Here is a 24,474-nt window from a genome sequence, read left to right on the forward strand (position 1 = left end):
TTTTTGAGGAGACACCAAACTGTTTTCCACAGTGGCTGTGCCATTTTTCACCCCCGCCAGCAATGTGTGAGAGTTCCTATTTCTCCACATCCTCATCAACACTTGTTGTTTTCCGTTTTCTTGATTTAAGCCATCTAGTGGGTGTGAAGTGGCATCTCAGTGTGGTTTTGGTTTGCCTTTGCTTAATGACCAGTGATGCTGAACATCATTTTCATGTGCTTGTTAGTCATTTGTATATCTTCTTTGGAGAAATATCTATTCAAATCTTTGGTCTATTTAAAGAGGTTTTTTTTTTTTTTTCTTTTTAGAGACAGAGTCTCGCTATGTTGCCCAGGCCTGGGCTTTTCTTTGTTGAAAGTTTTAACATTACTAATTACATCTTTTTCTGGCCGGGTGTGGTGGCTCACACCTGTAATCCTAGCATTTTGGGAGGCCAAAGCGGGAGGATTGCTTGAGGTCAGAAGTTCAAGAGATCCCATCTCTACAAAAAACAGAAAAATTGGCTGGACATGGTGGTGTGTGCCTGTAGTCCCAGCTACTTGGGAGGCTGAGACAGGAGGATCGCTTGAGTCCAGGAATTTGAGGTCACTGTGAGCTATGAAGACACCATTGCGACTCTAGCCAGGGTGACAAAGCTACACCCTGTCTCAAAAAACAAACAAAAAACCTTTTTCCTTGTTCAGATTATCTACGAGTTTTCTTCCTTGAGTCAGTTTTGGTAATTTGTGTCTTTCTAGGAATTTGTCTATTTCATCTAATTATCTACATGCTGGCATGTAGTTGTTCATGGCATTCCTTTATTATCCCTTTTATTTTTATAAGATCAGTAATGATGTCCCCCTTTCATACTTGATTTAGTAATTTGAGTCTTCTCTCATTTTTTCTTGCTCAATCTAGGTTAATACTTGCCAATTTGTTGATCTTTTCCAAGAACCAACTTTTGGTTTTACTGATTTTTCTCTATTTTCTATTTCATTTATTTTTCTTATTTCCTTCCTTTCACTTGCTTTTGGTTTAGTTTGCTCTTTTGTTTTCCAGTTTCTTAGGTGGTTATTGATTGGAAATCTTTCTTCTTTTTCAATGCAGACATTCGTAGCTGTAAATTTCCTTCTACGTACTGCTTTTCCTCTATCCCATAAGTTTGGCATGTCGTATTTTAGTTTTCATTTATCCCAAGGTAGTTTCTAATTTTCGTGTGATTTCTTTTTGGCCCATTGGTTATTTAGGAGTGTGTGTCGAAATTTCTATGTATTTGTGAATTTCCCAAAATTTCTTCTGTTGTTAATTTCTCGTTTAATTCCATTGTGGTTGGAGAACAGACTTTGTATAATTTCAATCCTTTTAAATTTACTGAGGCTTGTTTTTTTTTATGGCCGAGCATATGGTCTATCCTGGAGAATGTCCCACGTGCACTTGAGAAGAATGTATTCTGCCGTTATTGAGAGGAGTGTTCTCTCGATATCTGTTAGAGCTTGCTGGTTTATAGTGTTGTTCAAGTTTTCTGCTTCCTGCTGATCTGCTGCCTAGTGGTTCCACCCATTACTGAAGGTGGGATATAGAAGTTTCCAATCATTACATTGAATTGTCTTATTTCTCTTCCATTCTGTTAGTTTTTGCTTCATGTATTTTGGGCTCTGTTACTAGGAGTATATATGTTTACAATCATTTTATCTTCCTGATGTATTGGCTCTTTTATCATGATAAAATATCCTTCTAACCATAGTAACAATTTTTGTCTTAAAGTCTATTTTGCCTCACCCTAGCTCTTAGTAACTGTTCACATGGTTTCTTTTTCCATCCTTCTGCTTTTAACTCCTGTTCTTTGACTCTAAACAGCTTCTAGTTGGATCATTTCTTAAAATCCATTCTGCCAATTTCTGCCTTTTGACTGGGATGTTGAATCCATTTACCTTCAGTGTAATTATTGATAAGTTAGGCTTTATTTTTGCCATTTTGTTATTTTTTCATATGTCTTATGTCTTTTTTGTTCCTTGATTCCTGTCTTTTTTTGTGTAAAATATTTTCTAATGTATCTTTTTGATTCCCATTTTGAATCATTTACAATATTTTTTTTTTTTTTCAGACAGAGTCTCACTCTGCTGCCCGGGCTAGAGTGCCATGGCTTCAGCCTAGCTCACAGCAACCTCAAACTCCTGGGCTCAAGAGATCCTCCTGCCTCAGCCTCCCGAGTAGCTGGGACTACAGGCATGTGCCACCGTGCCCGGCTAATTTTTTCTATATATTTTTAGCTGTCCAATTAATTTCTTTCTATTTTTTTAGTAGAAACAGGGTCTCGCTCTTGCTCAGGCTGGTTTCGAACTCATGAGCTCAAACGATCCGCCGGCCTCCCAGAGTGCTAGGATTACAGGCGTGAGCCACCACGCCCGGCCATTTACAATATTTTTTTGAGTTATTTTCTTGGTGGTTGCCCCGGGGATTACAATTAGCATCGTAACTTAAAACAATCTAGTTTGCATTATAACTAACCAAATTTTAATAGTGTATGAAAACTTTGCTCCGATATAGCTCCATACCCTCCCCACTCCTTGTCATAGAAATTACAACTTTATATGTCAACGCAGTTTTGTAATTTATGCAGTTGTCTTTAAAGGCAGAGTTAAAAACAAAAAAGAAAAGAACTACAACAAAAATGTTTACCCTGTCTTTCATACCGCCTATGTAGTCACCCTTCCTGGCATTCTTTATTTATTCATGCGCATTCAAGTTCCCATCTAGTGTGCTTTCATTTCAGTTTGAAGGCTCCCTTTAGTATTTTGTATAGCAGATCTGTTGGTGATTAATTCTCTCAGTTTTTATTTATCAAGAGATGTCTTCCTGTCTCCTTTTTAAAAAATTTAAGAAATTTTCTCTGATCCTGCAATTTTGGGAAATCCTTTATTTTTGAAGGAGAGCACAGGGTTTTGATCCATTTTCACCCAAAACCTACTACGGTTTAGAGACGGTGGCCCAATGGGCAGGTCACTCCAGCCCTGTGTCCTTTCTCTGGACTTAGACTTATCCTGGCTCCACCACTTACTAACTAGGTGACCTTGGGCAAGTTATGTCGCCCCTCTGTGCCTCAGTTTTGTCACATATCAAATGGGGATAATGGTCCTGTGCTCAAAAGTGTTGGAGGATTAATTGAAAATACGGAAAGCCCTGGAAGCGGGTGCTGAGGCTAGGGTAACACTAGCTATAAGCTCATTTGCTCAATAAAAATCACCTGGAGCGGGACGGGATTCGGTGAACAACTGAGCTCTCCCCAACTCCAGAGCACCTCTGGGGTTCTCCTTGATGAATGTCACCTGCTCTTCCTACAGATGGACACTAGGCTCATTGGCCACAGCCTGTAAGCTGGCTGGGGCCACTAACTACAGGCCACAGGATAGAAAGAAGTGCACCCCATGTTGCAAGCTTACACACGTGAGACACGGGGCAAAACCTGTACTGTCCTTTGCAATATTATCTGGGCCTGGAGTGCCTCTGACAGCCGGCCCAAGCCTCCCATGTGCTGGCAGCCCTGCTGGAACCATTCTGAAGGTCCAGGCAGGCCTGAGAAGAAGGGGCCTGTGCACCTGTCTGGGCTCTGCAGGACAACAGAATACAGGTGCCTGGAAACCTCCTGTAACAATGAGGGCCACCCGCCCCTCCAACTTGCATCTGTCCCTGTGTTGTTGTTCATACCAGCCTCCAAGGACACTTACAAAAAGCCACCAAGAGGAAGAGGTTTGCCTCCACCCTGCCACCCTCCTTCTGCTGGCCAGGTACCAGGTACCTCCACTGTCTGCCTGCCCCGCTCTGGCCCTCTGCTCCCTCGAAAACAAGTGAGACAGCTGACTCGTGCCTCGAGGAAGGCCATTTATTTCCAAGATATAGACTGTACTTTTAAGACAAGACTTTTCAGAAGCAGGAAATTTTAGTTGTTGCCAGAGGTGTGTCAAGGACACAGTGAAAGGAACCATGCGGACGTGGGGTGGGAGGCTTTATCCAACACTGTTACAACACTTTTGTAAATGAGCAAAACATCTTTAAAAATCCTTATAAATTCTTTATAATATGTTACACATTTAGAGACAATATTTACAATAAAAGGATCGGGAGGGAGGAGAAAGAAGTCGACTTTACAGGACTGACAGATGTGGCAGCGGGGTTCACAGCCCCACCTAGGGTTCCCTGGGATGAGTGAGGGCGTGGGGGCGCCTGGTGATCTGAAGTCTATTTACAACGTGTGGGAAGAAGAGGGGGCTGGGTCCCACCTAACCTGCAGGAACAGCCCAGCTCAGGCCCTAAAAATCAGTGTGTGTGAGACAGAGACACCAGGGGTGTTTTTGACTGTCCCCCTGCCAAGGGAAAGAAGGTGGGGTTCTGTGTGCCTGAGCTGTGGAAGGAGCAGGCCCAGCTGGAAGAACAAAAGGAGGGGCAAGGGAGGCACCAGCAGGGGGACCCAGACCTTCCCAAAACTGGGGAACAGGCAGCTCCCGTGGTCAAAGTGCTTGGGGGTGGGGGTGATTTAGAGGTTGGCAAAAGGATGGGGGTGGAGTAACCCTGGTGAGGGTTTCAGTCCTGCCTCCTTGGAGGGGTCCCAACCCCCTTCTCTGGCTCTGACAAGGCGGGGCAGGATCCCTGTGTGCACCTAAGGCTGGGAGCCCTGGCGGGGGACAAAGTGGGCAGGGGTGTCGAAGTTGCTACTGGAAACACCTTTGGACAGTGACTACACACACTCGCACACAGAAGTCCCCCTGCCCCATCGACACCATCCCCCTTGCACCTCCTCTCCCCAGACACAAACATCTCTCCCTTTGGAGCTGGGGTGGGGGGGCGGAGGAGAGGAAAGCAAAAAGCCAGCATCAGCCAGTATCTTTAGTCTGAAACTTGGGAGTTCCCTAGCCACACCCATGGTCCACAAGAGTCCCTAAGTGCAGCCACAGGAAGCCCAGAAGGGCCCAGTCAGGCGCATATGCAGGGACACCGACCCGGCAGCCCACCCCTCTCCTCTCCCTCGCATTCCCTCCGGAACCCCGCCTTCCATCCACTCTCTGGCCGCCCCCACCAACTCCAGCACATGGCTCCCCTACCCTCACCCGATGCACCCAGGGGCAACAGAGGAGGGGTACGGGTCAGAGAAGACGCCTATTTCCCAAGGGGCTCTAGGGAGGGGTGTCACAGACACTGATGGAGGCGGGAGGTGGCGGAGCGGCGCAGAGGCTGGCTCTGCAGGGCCCCCGGGTCCCCGGGCGCGGGCGGCAGCGAGGCCGCGGACGACGGGGCCCTCGCCTTGGTGGACTCCAAGCTGCTGAGGCCGGAGTCCTTGTTGTCACTGTGTGCCCGCGGGCTCGCGGGCTCCGGGGAGCCCCCTCCGCCCAGCTCCTTCCACTCGTTGAAGTTGAGGTCGGTCAGCGGGCTCTGCACCACCACCGTGTGGCGGCGCCAACTGCTCCGGCGCCGCCGCGTCTCGGGCGACAGCGGCCGCCGCAGCCGCACGGCCAGCATGTCGTCGGCCGTGCCGCGGAGGCGCAGCCGCAGGGCCTCGATGCGCGAGGGCCGCGAGCCCAGCACCGCCGCCGCCGCCGCCGCCGCAGGGGGGCGCAGCGACTCCTGGCTGCTGGACGAGGCCGAGCCCGGCAGCTCGGCGGCGCGGGGAGTCCCCCGGCCCGCACCCGCGCCCGCGCCCTCGCCGTCCGGGCGGCTCCGGGACAGGCGGCGCCGCGCCAGGGTGTCGCAGGGGATGAGGTGGTGCGAGCTGAAGGAGGGCCGGCGTGTCAGGCGTCCGCCCGGCCCCGCGCCCGCCGCGCCACCCTCCGTGTCCGTCTCCACGTGGCTCAGCTCGCTGCGCTCGTCGTCCGCCTCGTCCCCCGCGCCCGCCCGCCGGCCGCTGGCGCCCGAGCACACGCTGCGGTCCATGGTGGAGAGCGTGGAGTAGCCCGAGACGATGGAGCGCGTGTCCGCGGCCGGCCGCTCCTCTGGCGCCGCCGGGGGGCTGAGGCGCCCGGGGGCCTCGGGGGCAGCGGCGCCCTGCAGCTGCCCTTCCGGCCGCCCCTGGGTCCCCGGCGCCGGCACCCCCGCCCCGGGCTTGTGCGCCTCCTGCTCCGAGTCGTCGTCGGTGCTGCTGCCCAGTCCCCGCGCCTCCCGCCGCTTCTTCCGCTTGCGGTTGACCGCCGAGATGAAGGAGATCGCCAGCATCTCCCGGGCGTACAGCTCCTTCTTGGGGGCCCACGAGCCCTGTGCGGGGAGACAGGTAGGGATGCGGGAGGCGCCCGGACTCGCGCCAGTGCCGCGCTCTTCCCCAGCCCAGGCCGGAGGGCCTCGGCCGCCACTTTCCCGCCCGCGCCCCCCCACCGCCATTGCACCCCACCGCGACACGTCCAAACCAGGCCCAGCACCAACACTGGCATCATAAAACGTGCCTCCTCCACCCCTGAGCCAGCTGGGGTGTCACCATCCATCTAGAGACTACCCCAGCCGCCCCCCACCATCCTGAAGCCTGCTTGGCGCCCTCTCTGCCCCTAATCAGTCCTGCCTGATTAGGGGCAGCTCTCAGCTCTTTCCTGCGAGCTGACTGGTCTCCCCGCCGCCCCATTTCCATTCTGTCTTCCATACCCAGCGCCGGATAAATCCTTCTAGACACAGCTCTGGTGATAATAGTCTCTCAACAGCGAATAACACTTGCCAGTCTGAACCCCTTTCACGTACACTATGGTGGGTTGTAATCCCCAGAGCTTCCCGTGGACCAGGCCGCAGAGCCCTGGCAGGGACCTTTTTCCAACCACAGCTCCTCCGCTTCTCCCTCTCTGCCCACGCCCCCTGGGAAGCCTGCTTCCCACCTACTCAGTGAGTACCTGCCTCTCCAGGGCAACTGGCTCAAGTTCATGTCCTCCGCTGTCCCGCTGCAGCCCACCAGCGCCCCACCCAGCCAATCCCCAACCCCAGATCAATCCAGCCGCTAGCTCTGCTGCTGGAATTGGCTGCAAAATCCGGTACACAGCCTGGACAACATAGCAGACCTCATCTCTGCAAAAAATTTAAAAATTAGTCAGCATGGTGGCTACAGGAGGCTGAGGCAGGAGGATCACTTGTGCCTGGAGATTTAAGGTGCTGTGAGCTATGCCCACTCCAAGCCTGGGCAACAACAGAGCAAAACCCTGTCTCAAAAAAAAAAAAAAAAAAAAAAATCCCGTACAATCTGATGGCTTGGATTGGAGCTGCAAGTTGGGTAACTTCCTGCTGCTGTTCTCACCAGAACCAGCTCTCACTGCCAAACCCATGGCTGTTTTTTGATCTTGGCTTTCTCTGCTCTCTCAGCAGAACCTACACTACATGTCATGGCTTCCCAGAGCCTGGCTTTCATCCTCCCTTTCTGGCTTCTCCTCTGCCTCTTGAGAGGCTCTTTTTCCCCTTCTTCCCCCTGAAGAATCAGTGTCCCCAGGACTCTGTTCTTGGGCGCTTTCTCTTCTCCATTCACGTTCCCTGGGGAATACCATCCCAAACAACACTGCTACTACCTAGGCCTCTTTGTCCAACACCCAACTCTCGGGTGCCAGAACTCTTCTTCCAATTGCAAATCCATCTCTACCTGGGTGTCTGCAGGCACCTAAAACTCACCTATGTGCAACCACATTATCCTACCTACCCCTGCTCCAAACAGCCTCCTTGAGAGCAAGGTCTGCGACTTACTTGCTTCTCCGTGGCACATAGCAGGTGCTCAATAAATGTTAAACAAAGAAACAAATGGGAGAATGGAGTCCCCCAACAGAGGAAGCTTTGCAGAATCAGATGTTTGGACTGGTCCCCCTCCTGGGCTGGAATGACCTGCCAAGGTCACACTGCCCTTTGACCCTTCTTCATAGGCCACCTCCTGTTTCAGCCATGGTGTAATTATGAACGGAGACAGAGAGATGCCTCTTGCAGCCACGGCAGCCACTGTCCTCTCTCACACATTAATTAGTTCTGAGAAGGCCAGAGCATGGCAGGGATTCAGGATTCGTAGACATATGGCTCCTGGGTCATGGCTGCCCACAGTGCACAACTCCAGAAGGTGCCCCCTGAAGTTGTGCAATGTGGCAGCACTGCTAGAATCAGCCTGAGGCATATGGTGGCCAGTACTGCTTTCTTTCCTGGCCAGTGCTCTCTGAGTGACTTGAGAGGCCACTAGGATCATCTGATCAAACCACCCTCTCACCCCAGCTGGTTCCAGAAGCAACGAGGTCAGAATGATCTCCTCCAGGGAATGCGGAGGCCAGGAGATTCACATAAAGACCAATTAGTCAATCCAGGAGAGGCTTCAGGAAACCAGGGGGCCAGAGGAGCAATGGGTGAAACTGACAAGGAGCTGGATTTGGGTCACTATAATGAACTTTCTCCCTGCCATAGCGATCTCATGACGGAGTGAGCTCCCTGCCTCCAGAGGTGTGCAGGCAGAGGTTCCATGGAGAGGTCATAGAAAACCCCTGCACCAGACTAAAGCAGCCTTTTTTCTTTTGTCCAGAGTATTCATCTGACACATACTGAGTGCCTGCTGGGTGTCAGGCACATGCATTTGGAGTGCACTCACTGGAACCTGGCCAACACTTAGAGACAGAAATGAGCCCAGCTCATCCAGCCAATGATTAGCTGGTTTCACCCACTGCCATGGACTGAACTCTGTTCCCCCAAAACTCACATGTTGCAGCCCTAACCCTGAATGAGATGGTATTTGGAGATGGAGCCCATGGGAGATAATTAGGTTTAGATGAGGTTATGAGGGTGGGGCCCTCATGATGGGATTAGTGCCCTTTTAGGAAGAGGCACTAGAGAGCTTGCACTGTCATGTTCACTCTCACAGTCCCTCTCTCTGCCTCATAAGGACACAGTGAGAAGGTGGCCATCTACAAAGCAGGAAGGGAACCCTCACTGGAAATTGACAAATAAATTTCTGTTGTTTAAGGCGCCCAGCTATGATATTTTGTTACAACAGCCAGTATGGATTCATACACCCATCTTGGTGCTCAAGCTCTAATTTAACAGTTAGGCCAGGTCCCCCCATAGCAGCCTTCATCTTGTAGTGGATTCTGTCCCAGAAGGCAAGCTCTGGGGCACTCGACTTGCTGGCTGTGAGACCCAGGCCAAGTTATAGAAGTTCTTCCAGCCTCTGTTTCCTCAACTGCAAAATAAGGACAATACTATCTCTAACTCACAGGGCATTAGTGAAGATTAATAATTCCGAGCACAGTAACACAGCAAATGCTCAATAAATGGTGGCTATTAATATTATTGGGTATTTTGAACTCAGGAATCCGTGATGACTGAAGGCACTATTGGTGATGACTGAACGGACACTCTCTGCTGAACAAGCTAATTATCAGCCTAAATCCCTCTGGAGAAGGGGTTCTTGATTTGAGTCCTTGGGTAGGCTTTGGAGGTCCACAAAATCTTTGAATTGGCTACGGTATTTTTGCATGTAGGTGTCCTTTTGGAACAGGGGTGCACAGCTATCCTCTGATTCCTGAAGGGACCTGAGACCCAAAGTAGATGGGGAATCCCCGCATTCCAGTGTCTGTGATCAATTCAAATATTTTCGTGTGGCCAGTTAGTTCAGGGTCAGGGTCATGGAGAGGTCACTTCTGAGGCTGGAGTTGGGGTCAGGACTATGAAACAGTTGTGGTGAAATGCAATGAGGCAGGGCTGGGGAAACCAGACGGGGCCACTCAGGAGCCAGACTTCCCCTTTGCCAGTGGCGGCCTTGGGCTGGTAACTGCGAGCCGGGCAGGGGGTGAGGCACCACCAGAGAAGACAAAAGGGGCCCCCTTCCCCAAGAACTTGGAATTAAGACGATAAAGGGGCCTTCTGAGCATTAGACCAGCATGCTCCACCCACAGCAGAGCAAAGAGACTCTGTGACGTGTGCCTGCCACGCTCCTGCCAAGAACAGCCAAAACCAGCCTCGCAGGGAGACAGGGTCAGAATGTGGCTGTAATTTAGGGCACTGACACCACTTGGGTGTCGTGGACACAGCCCGGAGAAAGACTGGAAACAGGGGTTGTTACGTCTAGAACAATGGTTTTCGAATAGCTAGGAGCTCTCCGTTCAAATAGAATGCTCCCCAGAAACCCCGTATGTAAAACCAAACAAAGAGTGGCTTAGACAGAGAGGGAGGGGGCTTGGAGCCCTGCCCCATCCGTCCTCTCATGTACCGGTTGGTGGTAATGACCCCAAGATAGCTCCAAGGAACGCAGTTTGACAATGACCTGGATTCTAGATCAGGCAAAAGAGCCAGAGGCTCTGATGTGTGGCAGTGATGAGTGGCCAGCACTGTGGGTGGATTTGTCCCCACCCTCGGGAGCTCACAGCCCAGTGAGGCGCCAGGCCCTGGTGCCCAAGGCAGCCCCTTCCCTACAGCAAGACAGGATGCTGCAGGCTCTTGGATACCTGGTGCCTCGACCCCGGGCTCTGACTCCCTGTGTCCCCAGCAGATCAGACTACTGAGGCCACCTGCTGCACACATGACTCAATGTCCCTGTCCCCATGACAGTTATTCCTCTCTATTACTGTACTTAATAGACTGGCAGCCTGGTCCGTGCCTCGGTTTTTCAGGGGCTTGGCTGGCTGGTTTAGGCTCATGCTCAGGGAAGATCCAGTTCCTGTGCCAGAAAAATCAAGAAACTCTGCACCTGAAGGCAGACAGACCTCCAACCCAGACCATTCACCAAGGAAAGAGGCCGCCTACTCAGCCCCCACCTCTTGATACCTGAGAACACGCTGTCAGACTTCCAGCTACTTAAACTCTCTGAGCCTTGGTTTTCCCATCTGTAAATGGGGATAGTACAAAACTCCAGGGTCTTTTGTAAAGATGAAATGACATAGGTGTTTGTGAAGAGTTCTCTGCATAGTTGCTGGCATCTAGTAGGTGCTCAATAAATGTGCATTCCCTTCTCTTTTGTCTCACACTAGTGATTCTGAGTAACCCACTGGGGTAGTTACAGTGAAGTCTCTGACTCAGTTTCCAGTAAAGACACACTTTCTGAGAAGCGCATTCTATTGTTCCAGCCTGTGAGTAAGAAGAGGGCTCCTGGCAGCAGGGGAGGCAGTTCCCAGGCTAATAGGGGACATCAGGCTGGCCCGGCCTGGGAAGCAGAAGCTCCTAGTGCCTCAGAAGGAAGGAATTCCATCTCCAGGAGGCTTCAGGGAGGAGCTGGCCTGTGAGTTGTGGGGAGGTCAGTGCCAAGTCTACTGAAGACAAGGTGAAGTCACAGGAAGCAACAGAGGATGTCTCTGGCCAGAAGGGGCTCTCCCAGGGGCGTGGAGGAGCCAGCCCCAGCAGGCCAGGGCAGGGCTGCCGGGCAAAGCGCTGGCTCCTCACCCTGCCCACAATGCTCCTCCGCCCCTTCAGGAAACTTCCCTAGCTTCTTGGGACCCATTTCAGACTTCCTTCACCCTCTTAAACTTTCCCTGCCTCCTTCACGCTCAGCTGAGGACTTCACCTCCTACTTCACTGAGGAAAGAGAGCATCGGCTGGGAATGTCCCCAGGTCCCCACCACCCGCACCGCCTGCAGCTGTGCCCACCCTGCCCCTGCCCTCTCATCCAGCTACGCCTGGACAGTGTCTGCTCTGAGCACAGGACACTCCTGCCCCGTGCGCCCTCTGGGCCCAGCTCTTCCCACCACTATCTCTCTCTCTCTCCTGGACCGTTCCTGTTGGCAAGTATGTGCCAGAGGAGTTTATATTTTAACGAAAGCTTCCCTCTGTCCACATATTTTCCCACTTTGCTCCTCTAACCATCTTTTCGGGGTCAGGCGTCTCAAAAGAGTTGCCTACGCATGCGCTCTTCCTTCCCTCACTGGGTGCTTATAACTCAGTCCACCTGGCCACTGCCCCCCCTGTGCCCAGACCCGCCAGATGCACAGTCCTCATGTGCCCATTAGCTCAATGTCTGTCTCCGTTACAGGACAAGCTTCATGAGGGCAAGAACTTAGCCGTTGGGCTCATTATTACATTCTTAGCACCCAGCGCAGGACTGGTACGTAGTAAATGTTCAGCAAGTATGGATGGTAGGACTAAATGAATTAACCTTGTCTTTTCCAGAGACATTGCCAGCTTTTGGTACCAGGGTAACACTGGCCTCATAAAATGAGTTGGAAAGTGTTCCTCCCTCTTCTATTTTCTGGAAGAGTTTGTGGGGAATGGGTATTATTTCTCAAATAATTATTTAAATGATATTTAAACGGTTAAAGTATCATTTAAATAAGTACCCAAATATACTAATGTCTTAAATTGTACCATTTTATAATTAAAACAATATTTTAAAATTATTAAGATATAATAAATTATTTGAAATGAAAATATTCCTTAAACATGTGGTAGAATTTACCAGTAAAACCATCTGAACCTAGAGTTTTCTTTGTTGGGAGGTTTTTAATTATAAATTCAATTTCTGTAGCAGGTAAAGGACGATTTGGGTTATCTATTTCTTCTTAAGTGAGTTTTGATAGTTTGAATCTTTCAAAGAATTGGTCTATTTCGTCTAAGTTATTGAATTTATGGGTATAGAGGTGCTTATAGTATTCCCTGATTACCCTTTTAATATCTGTGGGGTCTGTGGTGATATCCCTCTTGTATCCCTCATAAACATAATCTATGCCATCTTTCTTTTTATTCTGTCTGGCTACAGGTTTACCAATTTTATTATTTATTATTATTTCCTTCTTTCTGCTTGTTTTGTGCTCTCCAAACCTTAAAAAATATTTATTGTATCAATCAGACGTATTCGTTGTGATCCACATTTTACAGATGAGGCAGCTGAAAGAGGTTAAATAACTTGCCCAATGTAGCAAAGCCACTAAATATAATAGCAGAGCCAGGACTTGAACTCAGGACTGTGTGACTCCAGAGCCTGTGCTTCTAATCACTGAGCCACACTGCCTCCCAGTCACCTAACTCCCAGGCCAGATTCTTCTACTACCCCAGATGCCTCATCCAGTTGCCAAGTGAGCCACTTCTCAGTTTACCTTGGACACTCAGTATTGCCCACCTCCCCTCCTGGGGACCAATGCCATCTACTTTCCTTACAGTCCAGTTGCCACACTCCCAATTCCCTTGACCGACAATCAAAGTGGGGAGCCAGACGTGGTAGCTCATGCCTGTAGTCCCAGTGATTTGGGAGGCTAAGGCAGGAGGATGGCTTGAGGCCAGGAGTTTGAGACAAGCTTGGGCAACATAGCAAGACCCTGTCTCTAAAAAAATAAGAAAAAATTAGCCAGGCATGCACCTGTTGTCCCTGATACTCAGAGGTTGAGGCAGGAGGGTCACTTGAGCCCTGGAGTTCAAGGCTGCAGTGACCTGCGATAATGCCACTGTACTCCGGCCTGGGCAACAGAGCAAGACTCTAAAAAAAACCCCAAAAACCCAAAAAAACAAAGTGGGATGGCTTGTATAGGGGATAAAACCTTCAGAATTGCCTTGGTACTTACCTTGGACTTGGCTGAACTACAGGTGGTAGAATCTGTTGGTGAGAAACAGAAACAAATGAAAGTTGGATCAAAGAAGGAGAAGGCTGAGTCTTGTGAACACAATTCCCTCTCCTCAAAGGCTTCAGAAACCAAGGAGTTAAGAAACCTGAGATCTCCACAGGCCCTGAAAGTATGATGGACCTCTGATGTAATTTTCTATGGGATAATGGAATGATGTTAATCACCACTTCCTTTAGAGGCAGGAAGTGCCAGCAGGCTGCCAGCCACTCATCTCTCACTTGCCCAGGGTTAAGGGCAATGGAGATTTTCTTTGGGCCAGGTTCCTCTCCCCTCCCCTTCCTATCCCTGTTACTCTGAAGCAGTGGAGAGAAAATGCCAAATATCAGATGCAGTCCACGGAAACCACCACAGTGAAACACAGCAGATCACAGATGCTCTGGAGAAATGGAGACCACACAGTGCAAAGACAGCTGGGTGCCCTACATCCCCCACCCCCAGGACTTGAGAAGGAAGAGGGACCATGTGAATGATGGATAAAAGGGCAGAAATGAAGTGGGTGGGACATAGGAGGTAGAGTGGGCTGGTGATTAGAGCCTTGATAGGTTCCACCTCCACACCTGGGGTCAAACCGCCCTTATGGGGCAAGGTCCTGGGTTATAACCAGAGTTATGAAGGAACGTAAAATCATCACATCTATGGGACTTGGGTCCCACTGCCTTAATGTTACTGGGGTAAAGAAGGAACCAGAAACAAGTCCCGGCAGTGCTCTCTCCAAGTTTGGAGAGGGAACAGGTTGATCCAAGGGCCTCCCGGGGTCCCAGGGCAGTGGGCAGGTGCGGTTAATCCACACTCTCCGGCAGGCAGGTTAGATGCCCCTCTCCAGCCCCTCCCCCTGCACACGGTGAGAAGAGCAAGATGGGCTGACCACACACGACACACGGGGCAGGCGGGCGGCGGCGGGTGATTAGAAGAGACAGGGGGCTTCTCTCTGCCACCCCACTCCATGTCCTCTGGCCCCTCCCCCAACCTGCCTCTGGCAACCAGTGGAGCTGAGGCTGTCCCTCCGCCAGGGACGTGGGACACTAAGGGGCGGGGCAACCACGGCGGGGGAGGAGCTAGAGGCTGGAGCCAAGAGGGGAGTGGCTGTTCGTTCGTCTCTGAGCACATCAATCCTCTTTCCTCTGCCATGAGGGGGCCAGAGGCCACGGAAACAGGACTTAGGAGCTGAGTGACAGGGGCCCTGGTTTCTGAAGCAAAAAGGGGCAGCTCCTTGGGGCGACTGAGGCAGGAGCTATAGCTATAGAGAGGCTCGTGGCCGTGGCATCCCTGGTTTCTGGAGAGCCGGGGTCCCCAGCCAAGTCTCCCCGGGCCCACATGACCACCAATAGCAAAGCTTCGCACAGAGAAGGCCACAGAGGCTGCGGGACTGCGGGAGGGCCCAGACTTTCAGGCTAGGGGAAGGGCTCAGGCCCCAGCGAGCGCCTCCTTCCTCCTGAGAAGGGGCTTTAGGATGGGAAGGGACTGGGGCAGGGGTGGAGGGGTGAGTTGTGACAAGTGTGGGTAACCGGGATGTTGGGGTGGGGTCCTCACGGCCTGGGACATTTCTGCCTGCCCAGCCCTCTTATAATCACCCGCCACTGTTAGTGACCGAGGCCGCGACACCGCACTGTACCCTTTAAATCTCCACCAGGTCCGCTGGAGGGAGGGAGGTGGGGAGGAGAAGGGGGAGAGATGGGGGATGGGAGGAGAGCACGGGGAGAGAGGCGGGAGGGGCAGGGGTGCAAGGAGAAGAGGAAGAAAAATTAGAAAGAGGAACATGCCCAGAAGGACACAGCCGGCCCATGAGAAATTAAAGGCTCAGGAGAGAAACCAGTGAGAGGGCAAAGCTGCTACCCAGCCTCGCGGGGCAGCCGCGCAGACGGGAGGCCCCGCTTCCCAGGGAGGGAGAAGGCCCTGCACGCCCAGTCTCGGTGGGGGGGGGGCATGGGAGGGCCCCGCTGGGACAGCAGGGAAGCTGGGCGTCTGGCCAGGCATCTGGGACCCTCAGGAACACAGAGCCCACCCCCAGCCCCAGCCCCCTCCCAGGCCCCTGCACTCACCCGAACCCGGGTCACCAGGGGGCACTGTCCTGCCAATGTTGGGCAGGAGGTACTCGATGTTGGGCACTGACTGAGGATCCTTGTCATCCACAGGGGTCTGCAAACAGGAGGAGGGGTCAGCCAGCACATCCTCAGATGGCCGGACTGCTGGCCCCTCAGAATGGGCTGCCCTGGTGATAGGGCCTGTGTCTCCCCCATCTGACTGGGGATGCCCTGAGGGTGAGTCTTGCCCTGCCAGGACTAGGCCCACCTCAGACCAGACCCCCTCCAACCCCTGGATCACTTACTCTCTCTCCCTTGTCCTCCTCGTCGCTGAAGAACCAGTCTGACTGCAGAGAGACAAAGGAAGGGATGAAGTCAGTGTGGGCAGGGGCTGGGGGAAGACAGGGAGACACCAGCTCCTGAACGCGTTCGGCCCAGAGGACCCCTCGGTGGCACCGGTTCCTCCTCTCTCAGCAAACCCCAGGCCGGCTGGGCTGCTGGGGAGGGCTCTGAGGGAGGCTGACGGATCCTGGAACCCACTACACAAGCTTTGAAAAACCACTGGGGCGAGAAAAGGTGGGACCGCTGTGGGGGGAACACAGCCCAGAGTGGGAGAGAGCCCACCACAGATGGGTGACAGGCGCAAGGAGAGCTGCTCTTTTTGCCTGTTTGTCACTAAACACCGTCACGGCACATCACTGTGGCATATGCCCCACAGCAAGCTGGAAGGCAGGGAGGCAGCGGCACGCTTAGCATGGGCTGGGTCCACGGCCGTGAGGGCCGAGTGTGTCCCGCACCACCTGTGGGTGCCACACTGACACGGGGGGTGTCACACACCCAGCCCAGAAAAGGAAAATGCCCGGAGAGAGGTGTCAGGAGGTTCCCTGAGGGGTAGGCAGGAAAGAGCTTTCTCATAAATGCCAAACTGGATAGAAAATAAAGTAAAACCCCCACACTTAAATACATTCTGTGAAATTTGAGAATCTTGAAGATAGAATTCTAAAAGTTTTCTGGGACAAAAAAAAAAAAGACCAGATTGCTTACAAATGAATAAGTACTTAGAACTCTGAGCAGCAACAGACACAAGGAAGACAAGCAATAATATCAATATGTTGAAGGAATACCATTTTGAACCTAGAATTTGATACGTTGCTAAACCCTAATTTAAATTTGAGTGTGACATAAAGCTGTTCTAAAACATCATAAAGTTTACTACACAAAGACTCTTAACCAAGTATTTGAGCGAGTGAGGAAATGAATGCAGATGGAGCAACAAGCTCTGAGAAGTAAGGATGAATAAATAGCATGGAAAAGGCTATTGTTATCAAAATAAGCACTGAAACGCACACAAAGTATATCCTACACCCATGACAATCTGGAATACAAATTCAGAGGAGGAAACAGTGATGGGCGGAAGTAACTGAGGCACTTTCGGCTTTTAGATGTGGTGGAAGGAAGACAGATACTGATAAGCTTTAGAAACTGACAGTGGCAATTAGACATGAGTTCCTGTGAGTAGGTAGTAACTTCCAGGAGAAGAAAAATAGAACACATAATTTTCATATCAAGAAAATAAAATTCAGGCTGGGCGAGCTGGCTCAAGTCTGTAATCCTAGCACGCTGGGAGGCTGAAGTGGGAGGATCGCTTGAGCCCAGGAGTTCAAGACCAGCCTGAGCAAGAGCGAAAAAGTCTCTACTATAAATAGAAAAATGAGCCGAATGTGGTGGTGCACACCTGTAGTCTCAGCTACTCGGGAGGCTGAGGCAGGAGGATCGCTTGAGCCCAGGAGTTTGAGGTTGCTGTGAGCTAGGCTGACGCCACTGCACTCTAACCCGGGCAACAGAGCGAGACTCTGTCTCTAAATCAATCAATCAATCAATCACAGCGTATATGTGTTTCACATTTTCAAAATATATTAAGCAACAATTGAAATAACTACAAGGAGACTAGAGAAGATTAAATATAATATTGTAGCTTATCAACAAGATTAAAAAATAAGATATAGACACTGAACAACACAGTTGACAAGTCTGATCTAATGGTTATATCTAGAACTTTACACTCAACCATTAGAGAAAATATATTCTTTTAGTACACACATAAATCATTCAAAAACCAACCATATCCTGGGGCACAGAGAAACTTTCCATAGTTCCTCAGGAGTCAGCATCCAATAGGCTATATAGTCTGTTCATAATAAAATAAAATTAGAAATAACAACAAAAAAGAGCTAAAAACTCCCTAAATCTTCACGTCTGGAAACATATCAATGATACTGCTAAATAACCCTTGGATTAAAGAGAAAATCAGAAAGTAATTATGAGATACTCAGAGCCCAGGAGCCAGAGTTTGCAGTGAGCTATGATGACACCACTGTACTCCAGCCTGGGTGACAGAAGGAGACCCTGTCTTTAAAAAAAAAAAAAGGTGGCCGGGCGCAGTGGCTCACGCCTGTAATCCTAGCACTCTGGGAGGCCGAGGCAGGCGGATCGTTTGAGCTCAGGAGTTCGAAACCAGCCTGAGCAAGAGCGAGACCCCGTCTCTACTAAAAATAGAAAGAAATTAATTGGACAGCTAAAACATATATAGAAAAAATTAGCCGGGCATGGTGGCACATGCCTGTAGTCCCAGCTACTCGGGAGGCTGAGGCAGGAGGATCGCTTGAGCCCAGGAGTTTGAGGTTGCTGTGAGCTAGGCTGACGCCACGGCACTCACTCTAGCCCAGGCAAAAGAGTGAGACTCTGTCTCAAAAAAAAAAAAAGGAAAAAAATCAGAAGGTGGATTGGAATATATTAGCCTATTAGAGTGGGTACGTCAAAGAGGGGAGAGCAGAAGGGGGTCAGGAGCTAAGGGGGAAAGCGGGGGACTTGCGGGGCCACGCGCATGAGCCCAGTTATTATTAATCATGATCCGGCATATGATTGACTCAAACAAGCGGCACTGGAAGTACCGAAGAAAAACAAGAAAGAGACAAAAGAGACGAGAGCAAGATAGATAAGAAAGAAATCCAAGATCTGGAGTCAGTCCTTTCGGTTCAAGTTCACCTCAGGCAAGTTACTTTCCCTCTTTGAGTCTATTTTATCTGCAAAATGGGTATAATATAAGTACCAACTTCTAGCCTTATGGTGAGGATTAAAATGAAATACCATATGTAAAGCATTGAGTACGACATGCTGTTAGCGTGTAATAAATGTGAGCTGTTATTAGTAAAAGGTGCAGCTTCCAGAGACAGGCTGAGCAAAGGGAGCCTGGGGATTGGCCCAAAAGATTCAGCCTCTAACCAAAAGTGCTCTGCACACCAGGGAGTCTGCAGGAAGCTTTCCAGTGGCCCACAGCTCCCAGGAAGAACTCACACTAGCTCACGCCACCCTGCTTTTGCATGTCTGTGCTGGTCCCTCGGCCTGGAATGCCCTTTCTCCCTGCTCTGCCCGGCTAAGTTCCTCGTGGGCTTCCAAGACAGTTCAAGAACCACATACTACAGCCCAGCCCTACACCCAGGGCTGGGGTGGGTCCTTCTCTGGGGCTTCCCAGGGCACAGTCCACAGCATGAGAAACGCTGCTGTTACTGGCAGTATTGCTGCAGAGCAGAAGCTGGGTCACATTCATCTGTGTCCCCAGCACCTGCATCTGTCTCTGGCATGGAATAATGACGATGACGAACATGATGACAATGACCATGATGACGATGGCTAATTCTTACACTCTTACTAACCGCCAGGTACCATTTTAAGTGCTTTACAGATACTAACTCATGCAGCCCTCACAACAGCCCTGTGAGGTAGGTACTATTATTAATATTATCTCCTCTTTACAGATGAGGAAGCTGAGGCAGAGGGTAAGTCACTTGTCCAAGGCCACACAGCATATAAGGGGCAGGCTGGCTCCAGGGCCAGTGTCCTTGACCTCTACATCAGGGCAGTTTTGCCCCTCCAGGGGGTTATGTGGAGGCATTTTTGATTGTTACAACTGGGGACATGTTCTTGGCATCTCGTGGGTAGAGGCCAGGGGTGCAGCCCCCACAATAAATAAAGAATCATCTGGCCCCAGAGGTCACTAGTGCTGAGGTTGGGAAATGCAGGTATGATCACGTAAGCAAATGAACAGATGCCTTGAGGTGGTCTTTGCTGGGTTCCAACTGACTCACTAAACACAGGCACGGACTATGGTGATTTGCCCGCTGGGAGGTCAAACACCTGGGTTTGCTCTCAGCTCTTCCACTATCCTGCTATGGGGCCCTGGACAAGTCGCTGTTCCTCTCTACACCTTGGTTGTCACCCTCTGTCTGACATGAGGACTGGTCTGGGTGCCTGCAGGCCCCTCCAGCTCTGCTATCCAAGGGTTCCACAGATGACAGGAGCCCCAGGCCAGGTGCGGGCTGCACTGACCACTCCCGGCAGGAGTTAATGTTATTAACTCCAGCCATCCCCTGACAGGCCAAGGGCCCAGAGTCAGGGCCAAAGCCGTCTCTGCCACAAGTCCACTCACAGCCGCGGTTCATGGCGACACCACTCCCTGGCTACAGAGCCTCTGGGCTAGACAGATACCCCACGGGCCAGCTCAAGGGGCCTGCGCAGGGTGTAGCTTATTCCCTCAACAATCACCTAGGGCTGATCATGTTCCAATGTCAAGGAGGCAGAGAATGGAAGCCACCAGCTTGACGGTTCTCAGGAATGCATGCGCGAGTCGAAAAGCCCAGCCTGACATCACCTCAGTTAGCTATTCACTCATTCATTCATTCACCCCACAGACACTGAGTGTTCACCGTGGGCCAAGCACTAGTCTCGGCGCTAATGAGACAGACATGCTCCCCCTCCCCCACCCTGCTCAGAGGGGAACTCCCCCTTGGGGCTCTGGGGGACAGTAAGTGGACACATTTTGGGCCTCCTCTTCCCCGAAGGCTGCTGTTCCTGACACCTCAGCTGACCACAGGCCTCAGGCTTCCCGTGGCTTCTCCATGAGCCACAGTGCCAGACACCCTCTTTTCCCCACTGCTGTCCCCCAAAGCGCACACTGCTGGGCGGCTCCAAGGGCTCCCTTTTGCACCCGGAAGTTAAACCTTCCTGAGGCCACAGCAGGATCCTTGGCACTGCCCAGTGGCCCTGGCCTCCTCGACAGCTCTAGAGTGGGTGTCCAGGCTGGTGGTCCCAATAGCAGGATGAGGACAGCCTGTGACACTGCCTCCTGTGGCTCAGAGGCCTGATCATGCGGCGCAGGAAGGAGACCAGCAGGCGGGGCTGGTCAGCACGACCGAGGTCTCCCCCAGCCTCCTTCCCCTGCCCTGCCAGCCTCTCTCCCTCCAAGGCCAGCTCAGGAGGCTGCCCTTCTGGTGGGCGGGGAGGAAAGCACAGTCTTTGGTCAGACAGACCTGGGTTAAAATCCTGGGACTGTCAGTTATTAGCAAGTCACTTTGCCTCCCTGAGTCCCAGTTTCCTCATCTGTAAAATCGGGGTAATATAACCTGATTTTCCTTCCCTAAAGTGTCTATGAGGTGAGGAGGGCCAAGGCTTCCCTTCCTCTGGCGAGCTGCCAGTCTTATTTCTCCAGGCAGGAGAGGGTCTATTTCTATCCTTTGCGGGCTATAACAAGATTTGCAAATGGAAAATCTAAGATGATTCATGAAAACATCCCTGAGCGCCCCAGAAGTGGGTGGTGCCGCCTTTGGGTTCGGCTCTGGAAGACCAAGGCCTCCTGTGCCCTCTGCTGGCCGCTCAGGGTTCTCCTGCCTTCAGGGACAACAACAAGAATCCACCGGATCTGGCCGGGCCCGGTAGCTCACGCCTGTAATCCTAGCTCTCTGGGAGGCCGAGGCAGGCGGATTGTTTGAGCTCAGGAGTTCGAAACCAGCCTGAGCAAGAGTGAGACCCTGTCTCTACTAAAAATAGAAAGAAATTAATCGGACAACTAAAAATACATAGAAAAAATTAGCTGGGCATGGTGGTGCGTGCCTGTAGTCCCAGCTACTTGGGAGGCTGAGGCAGAAGGATCACTTGAGCTCAGGAGTTTGAGGTTGTTGTGAGCTAGGCTGCCGCCACGGCACTCTAGCCCAGGCAACACAGTGAGACTCTGTCTCAAAAAAAAAAAAGAATCCACCGGATCACGGAGAATCCACAGGATCACAGGGCTCTCGGTGAAAGCCACGAGAAGGGAGGTGACCGCCCAAGACACATGGAGCACCAGCGCAGGATCCCGCCTCAGGCCCATGCTCAGTGCCCTGCCCCACTCACCATTCCTTACCTCCCCAGAACCTCAGTAGGGCCGGCAGGGAAAGTGAGACGAGGCCCCCTGATCCCCAGGCCACACTTCTGCCCCGCCTCTGCACCTGTCTGCTCTGCACCTGTCTGCTTGTCTGCCCGGACTCCGGAGGCCAGCTTCTGAAGGCACTCCTGCCCTCGCCCCTCCCGCCCTCCGCCCCAGCAGCAGCTTCCCTGCCCTGCCTCCTCCCTCTGACTTCCATACGCATCTTGGAAGCTCTGGGCCTCCTGATTCTCCCGCTGGGGACCCAACGTCCCAGAATGAAGGGCCTCTGGGAGCCGCTCCTAGAATCTACTTTGCCTTGAAATGCAGGCTGTTGTTCTGAAGGGCATTCGCCCCCCAGTGGCATTTTCTGAGGCTGCCGAGCCCTTCCCTGAGCACACCCAGCCAGGCCTAGCAGGAGCGAGGTGCTCGGAGCAACGCCGCCTGGGTCCCGGGAGCTGCTGGGGTGCGCCCACGGACCAGCTGCTTACATGCTGGATCAGTGTCTCCACGATCTTGTAGCGGTCAGGCATGTGGGTCACCATGTCCGTCATGTTGTCCTCAGACGTCCTCACCAGTGTCGGTCCGAAGACCAGGGCCAGGTTCCGGGGCTCCATCTGGGCAGGAAAGTGAAGCAGGTCAGGGTCAACACTCTGAACTCTGACCTCCAGCACCTCCCCGTCATCCCTCACTCCAGGCCCCAAGGCCTCCCTCCCCGACCGTGTCCTGAGCTATCCCCCCAACTTAGGGGCTGGACACCCCCATGTGCGGCCATGGAGGTACTTGGCAAGTGGAGCACAGGCCAGATTTCAGCCCCACTCATCCCCAGGCCCAGCAGCTGTGAGCAGTGCCCAATCCGCACACCTGTACAGGGCAGCCCTGAGTGGTCAGCGCTAGCACTGGGAGATCCTGGAGTAAGAGACATGTCGGCGATCCCAGGGGTATTTTAGGCCTGAGAAAAAATCCTATTACTGCCCTCATTTTCCCTGCTGCAGAGCCAGAAGACACAAGGGGTTCAACGAGGAAAATGCAGTGCAAGGGATTTGAGCTACATCAGAGGACAGCTATCCATCAAATATAGGGGGACTGTGGCTCTCTGCCTCTGGAAGACCCTCAGAAACTCAGAGATGGCTCTCTGGGGAGAAGCACTGGCTGGCACAGCGTGGGTGGGGACAGAGTAGCCCTGAGGAGGACATGCCTACAGAGGCTCGCTGTCTGACTACAGGAGCCCAGAATGAGTTGAGACCCTGCGGTGGGGGCTGTGCTCCCTCCCGGAGACTCCATGCCAAGCCACCACCCACCTTGTTTTTCTCCGAGTGGTCAGCAATGGTCTTGAGATGGCCCACAAGGAATTTGAGCGTTTCATAGTAGTGTCCCGGGAGATCTCGGATCTGGGCGGGGAGAGAGGGGCAGGGGAACAGCTGTGAAGGCCACCCCTGCCCTGGCGCCCCCTACAGGGGCTCCTATTGCCATACCTCAGGGAGTCTGGAATCCACCCTCTAACCGCCCTTCCTTGTATGATGGGGAAACTGAGACCCTGAGTGGAGAAAAGCTGCTCTAAATTCACAAGGGGGACCCGTGACACCCGTCTCTGGGCCTCCTGGGACGGGGCTGCCCTGCCGTCCACACCCTGTCTGCCTAATAGCATCTTCCTCCCCTCACCAGCTTCCGTAGAGTCTTCATCCGCTCCCTCGAGTCTTCAATGCGGTTGGCCTCGATGAAGTCGTTGTATTTGTCTAGAACACAGTGAAGACTCTTTAGAGAGGTGGGAGGCAGCCCCTTCGCCCCGTCTCCAGGTGGGCTGCTCCCAGGGCTGACGGCCCAGGCCGGTTGAGGAGGCCCTGCTGGGAGACCCATGTTTTGTGCCCATGCTGTTCCAGACTGGGGGGCTCTGTGGCCTTGTGCTTATGTGACCAAACCCACCACAGCTGCACTCAGGTGTGTACCTGACCTGGAGTAGCCCAGGTGTGTTCACTGGGGAAGAAATAAGATCTGAGCTGCATGTTGATCCTAGAAAATGGGTCCCTGCCCCTATCTCCAGGACAAGGACACCAATGTTTGGCAGGTTAAAAGAGAAGGTTGTCTCTAAAGAGGGGAGGGCCTCATGTCCCCTATCATGATTCCCCCAACTCCATTCAGAAAATGTGTACAAGGAAATTTAAAAAATGGAAAGTGATAAGCCTGTTCTAAAATTCATCTGGGTCAGGCGTGGTGGCTCATGCCTGCAATCCTAACTCTCTGGGAGGCCAAGGTGGGAGGATCGCTTGAGCTCAGGAGTTCAAGACCAGCCTCAGCAAGAGCGAGACCCCATCTCTACTAAAAATAGAAAAATTAACCAGGTGTGGTGGTGCATGCCTGTGATCCCAGCTACTCAGGAGGCTGAGGCAGGAGGATCGCTTGAGCTCAGGAGTTTGAGGTTGCTGTGAGCTAGGCTGACGCCACGGCACTCTAGCCCAGGTGACGGAGAGAGATGCCGTCTCAAAAAAAATAAATAAATAAATAAAATTCACCTGGATAAGTTAATGCACAAAGATAGCCAAGAATGGTTTTTAAAGGAAGGATGATGCAGGAGGATTTGCCCTACAGGACTGAAACATACTAAAAAAAAAAAAAAAAAAAAAATGGCACAGCGAAAGCCGTCTGGCCCTGGCAGGGAAAGCAGAGCAATGGTGAGTCCAAGAAGGGGGGAAACAGGCCTAAACATAATATTTACTATTAT

General features: G+C 51.9%; 1 protein-coding gene across 1 annotated transcript in view; it reads right to left on the reverse strand.

Moving 5' to 3' along the window:
• Positions 1–4,430: 4,430 nt before the first annotated feature.
• Positions 4,431–24,474, reverse strand: part of ARHGAP23 (Rho GTPase activating protein 23) — a 70,220-nt gene continuing 50,176 nt past the window's right edge. The window contains exons 18-24 of the mRNA XM_012662970.1: positions 23,418–23,491; positions 23,057–23,146; positions 22,247–22,372; positions 15,826–15,867; positions 15,539–15,635; positions 13,440–13,471; positions 4,431–6,219 (exon numbers count right to left, since the gene is read on the reverse strand). Of these exons, the coding sequence (XP_012518424.1) occupies positions 5,161–6,219; positions 13,440–13,471; positions 15,539–15,635; positions 15,826–15,867; positions 22,247–22,372; positions 23,057–23,146; positions 23,418–23,491 (1,520 nt within the window). The 3' untranslated portion in view covers positions 4,431–5,160. The remainder of the gene's footprint in view (positions 6,220–13,439; positions 13,472–15,538; positions 15,636–15,825; positions 15,868–22,246; positions 22,373–23,056; positions 23,147–23,417; positions 23,492–24,474) is intronic.

Source organism: Propithecus coquereli, unplaced genomic scaffold, assembly GCF_000956105.1.
Source record: "Propithecus coquereli isolate 6110/MARCELLA unplaced genomic scaffold, Pcoq_1.0 Scaffold119, whole genome shotgun sequence".
Lineage (NCBI taxonomy): Eukaryota > Metazoa > Chordata > Mammalia > Primates > Indriidae > Propithecus > Propithecus coquereli.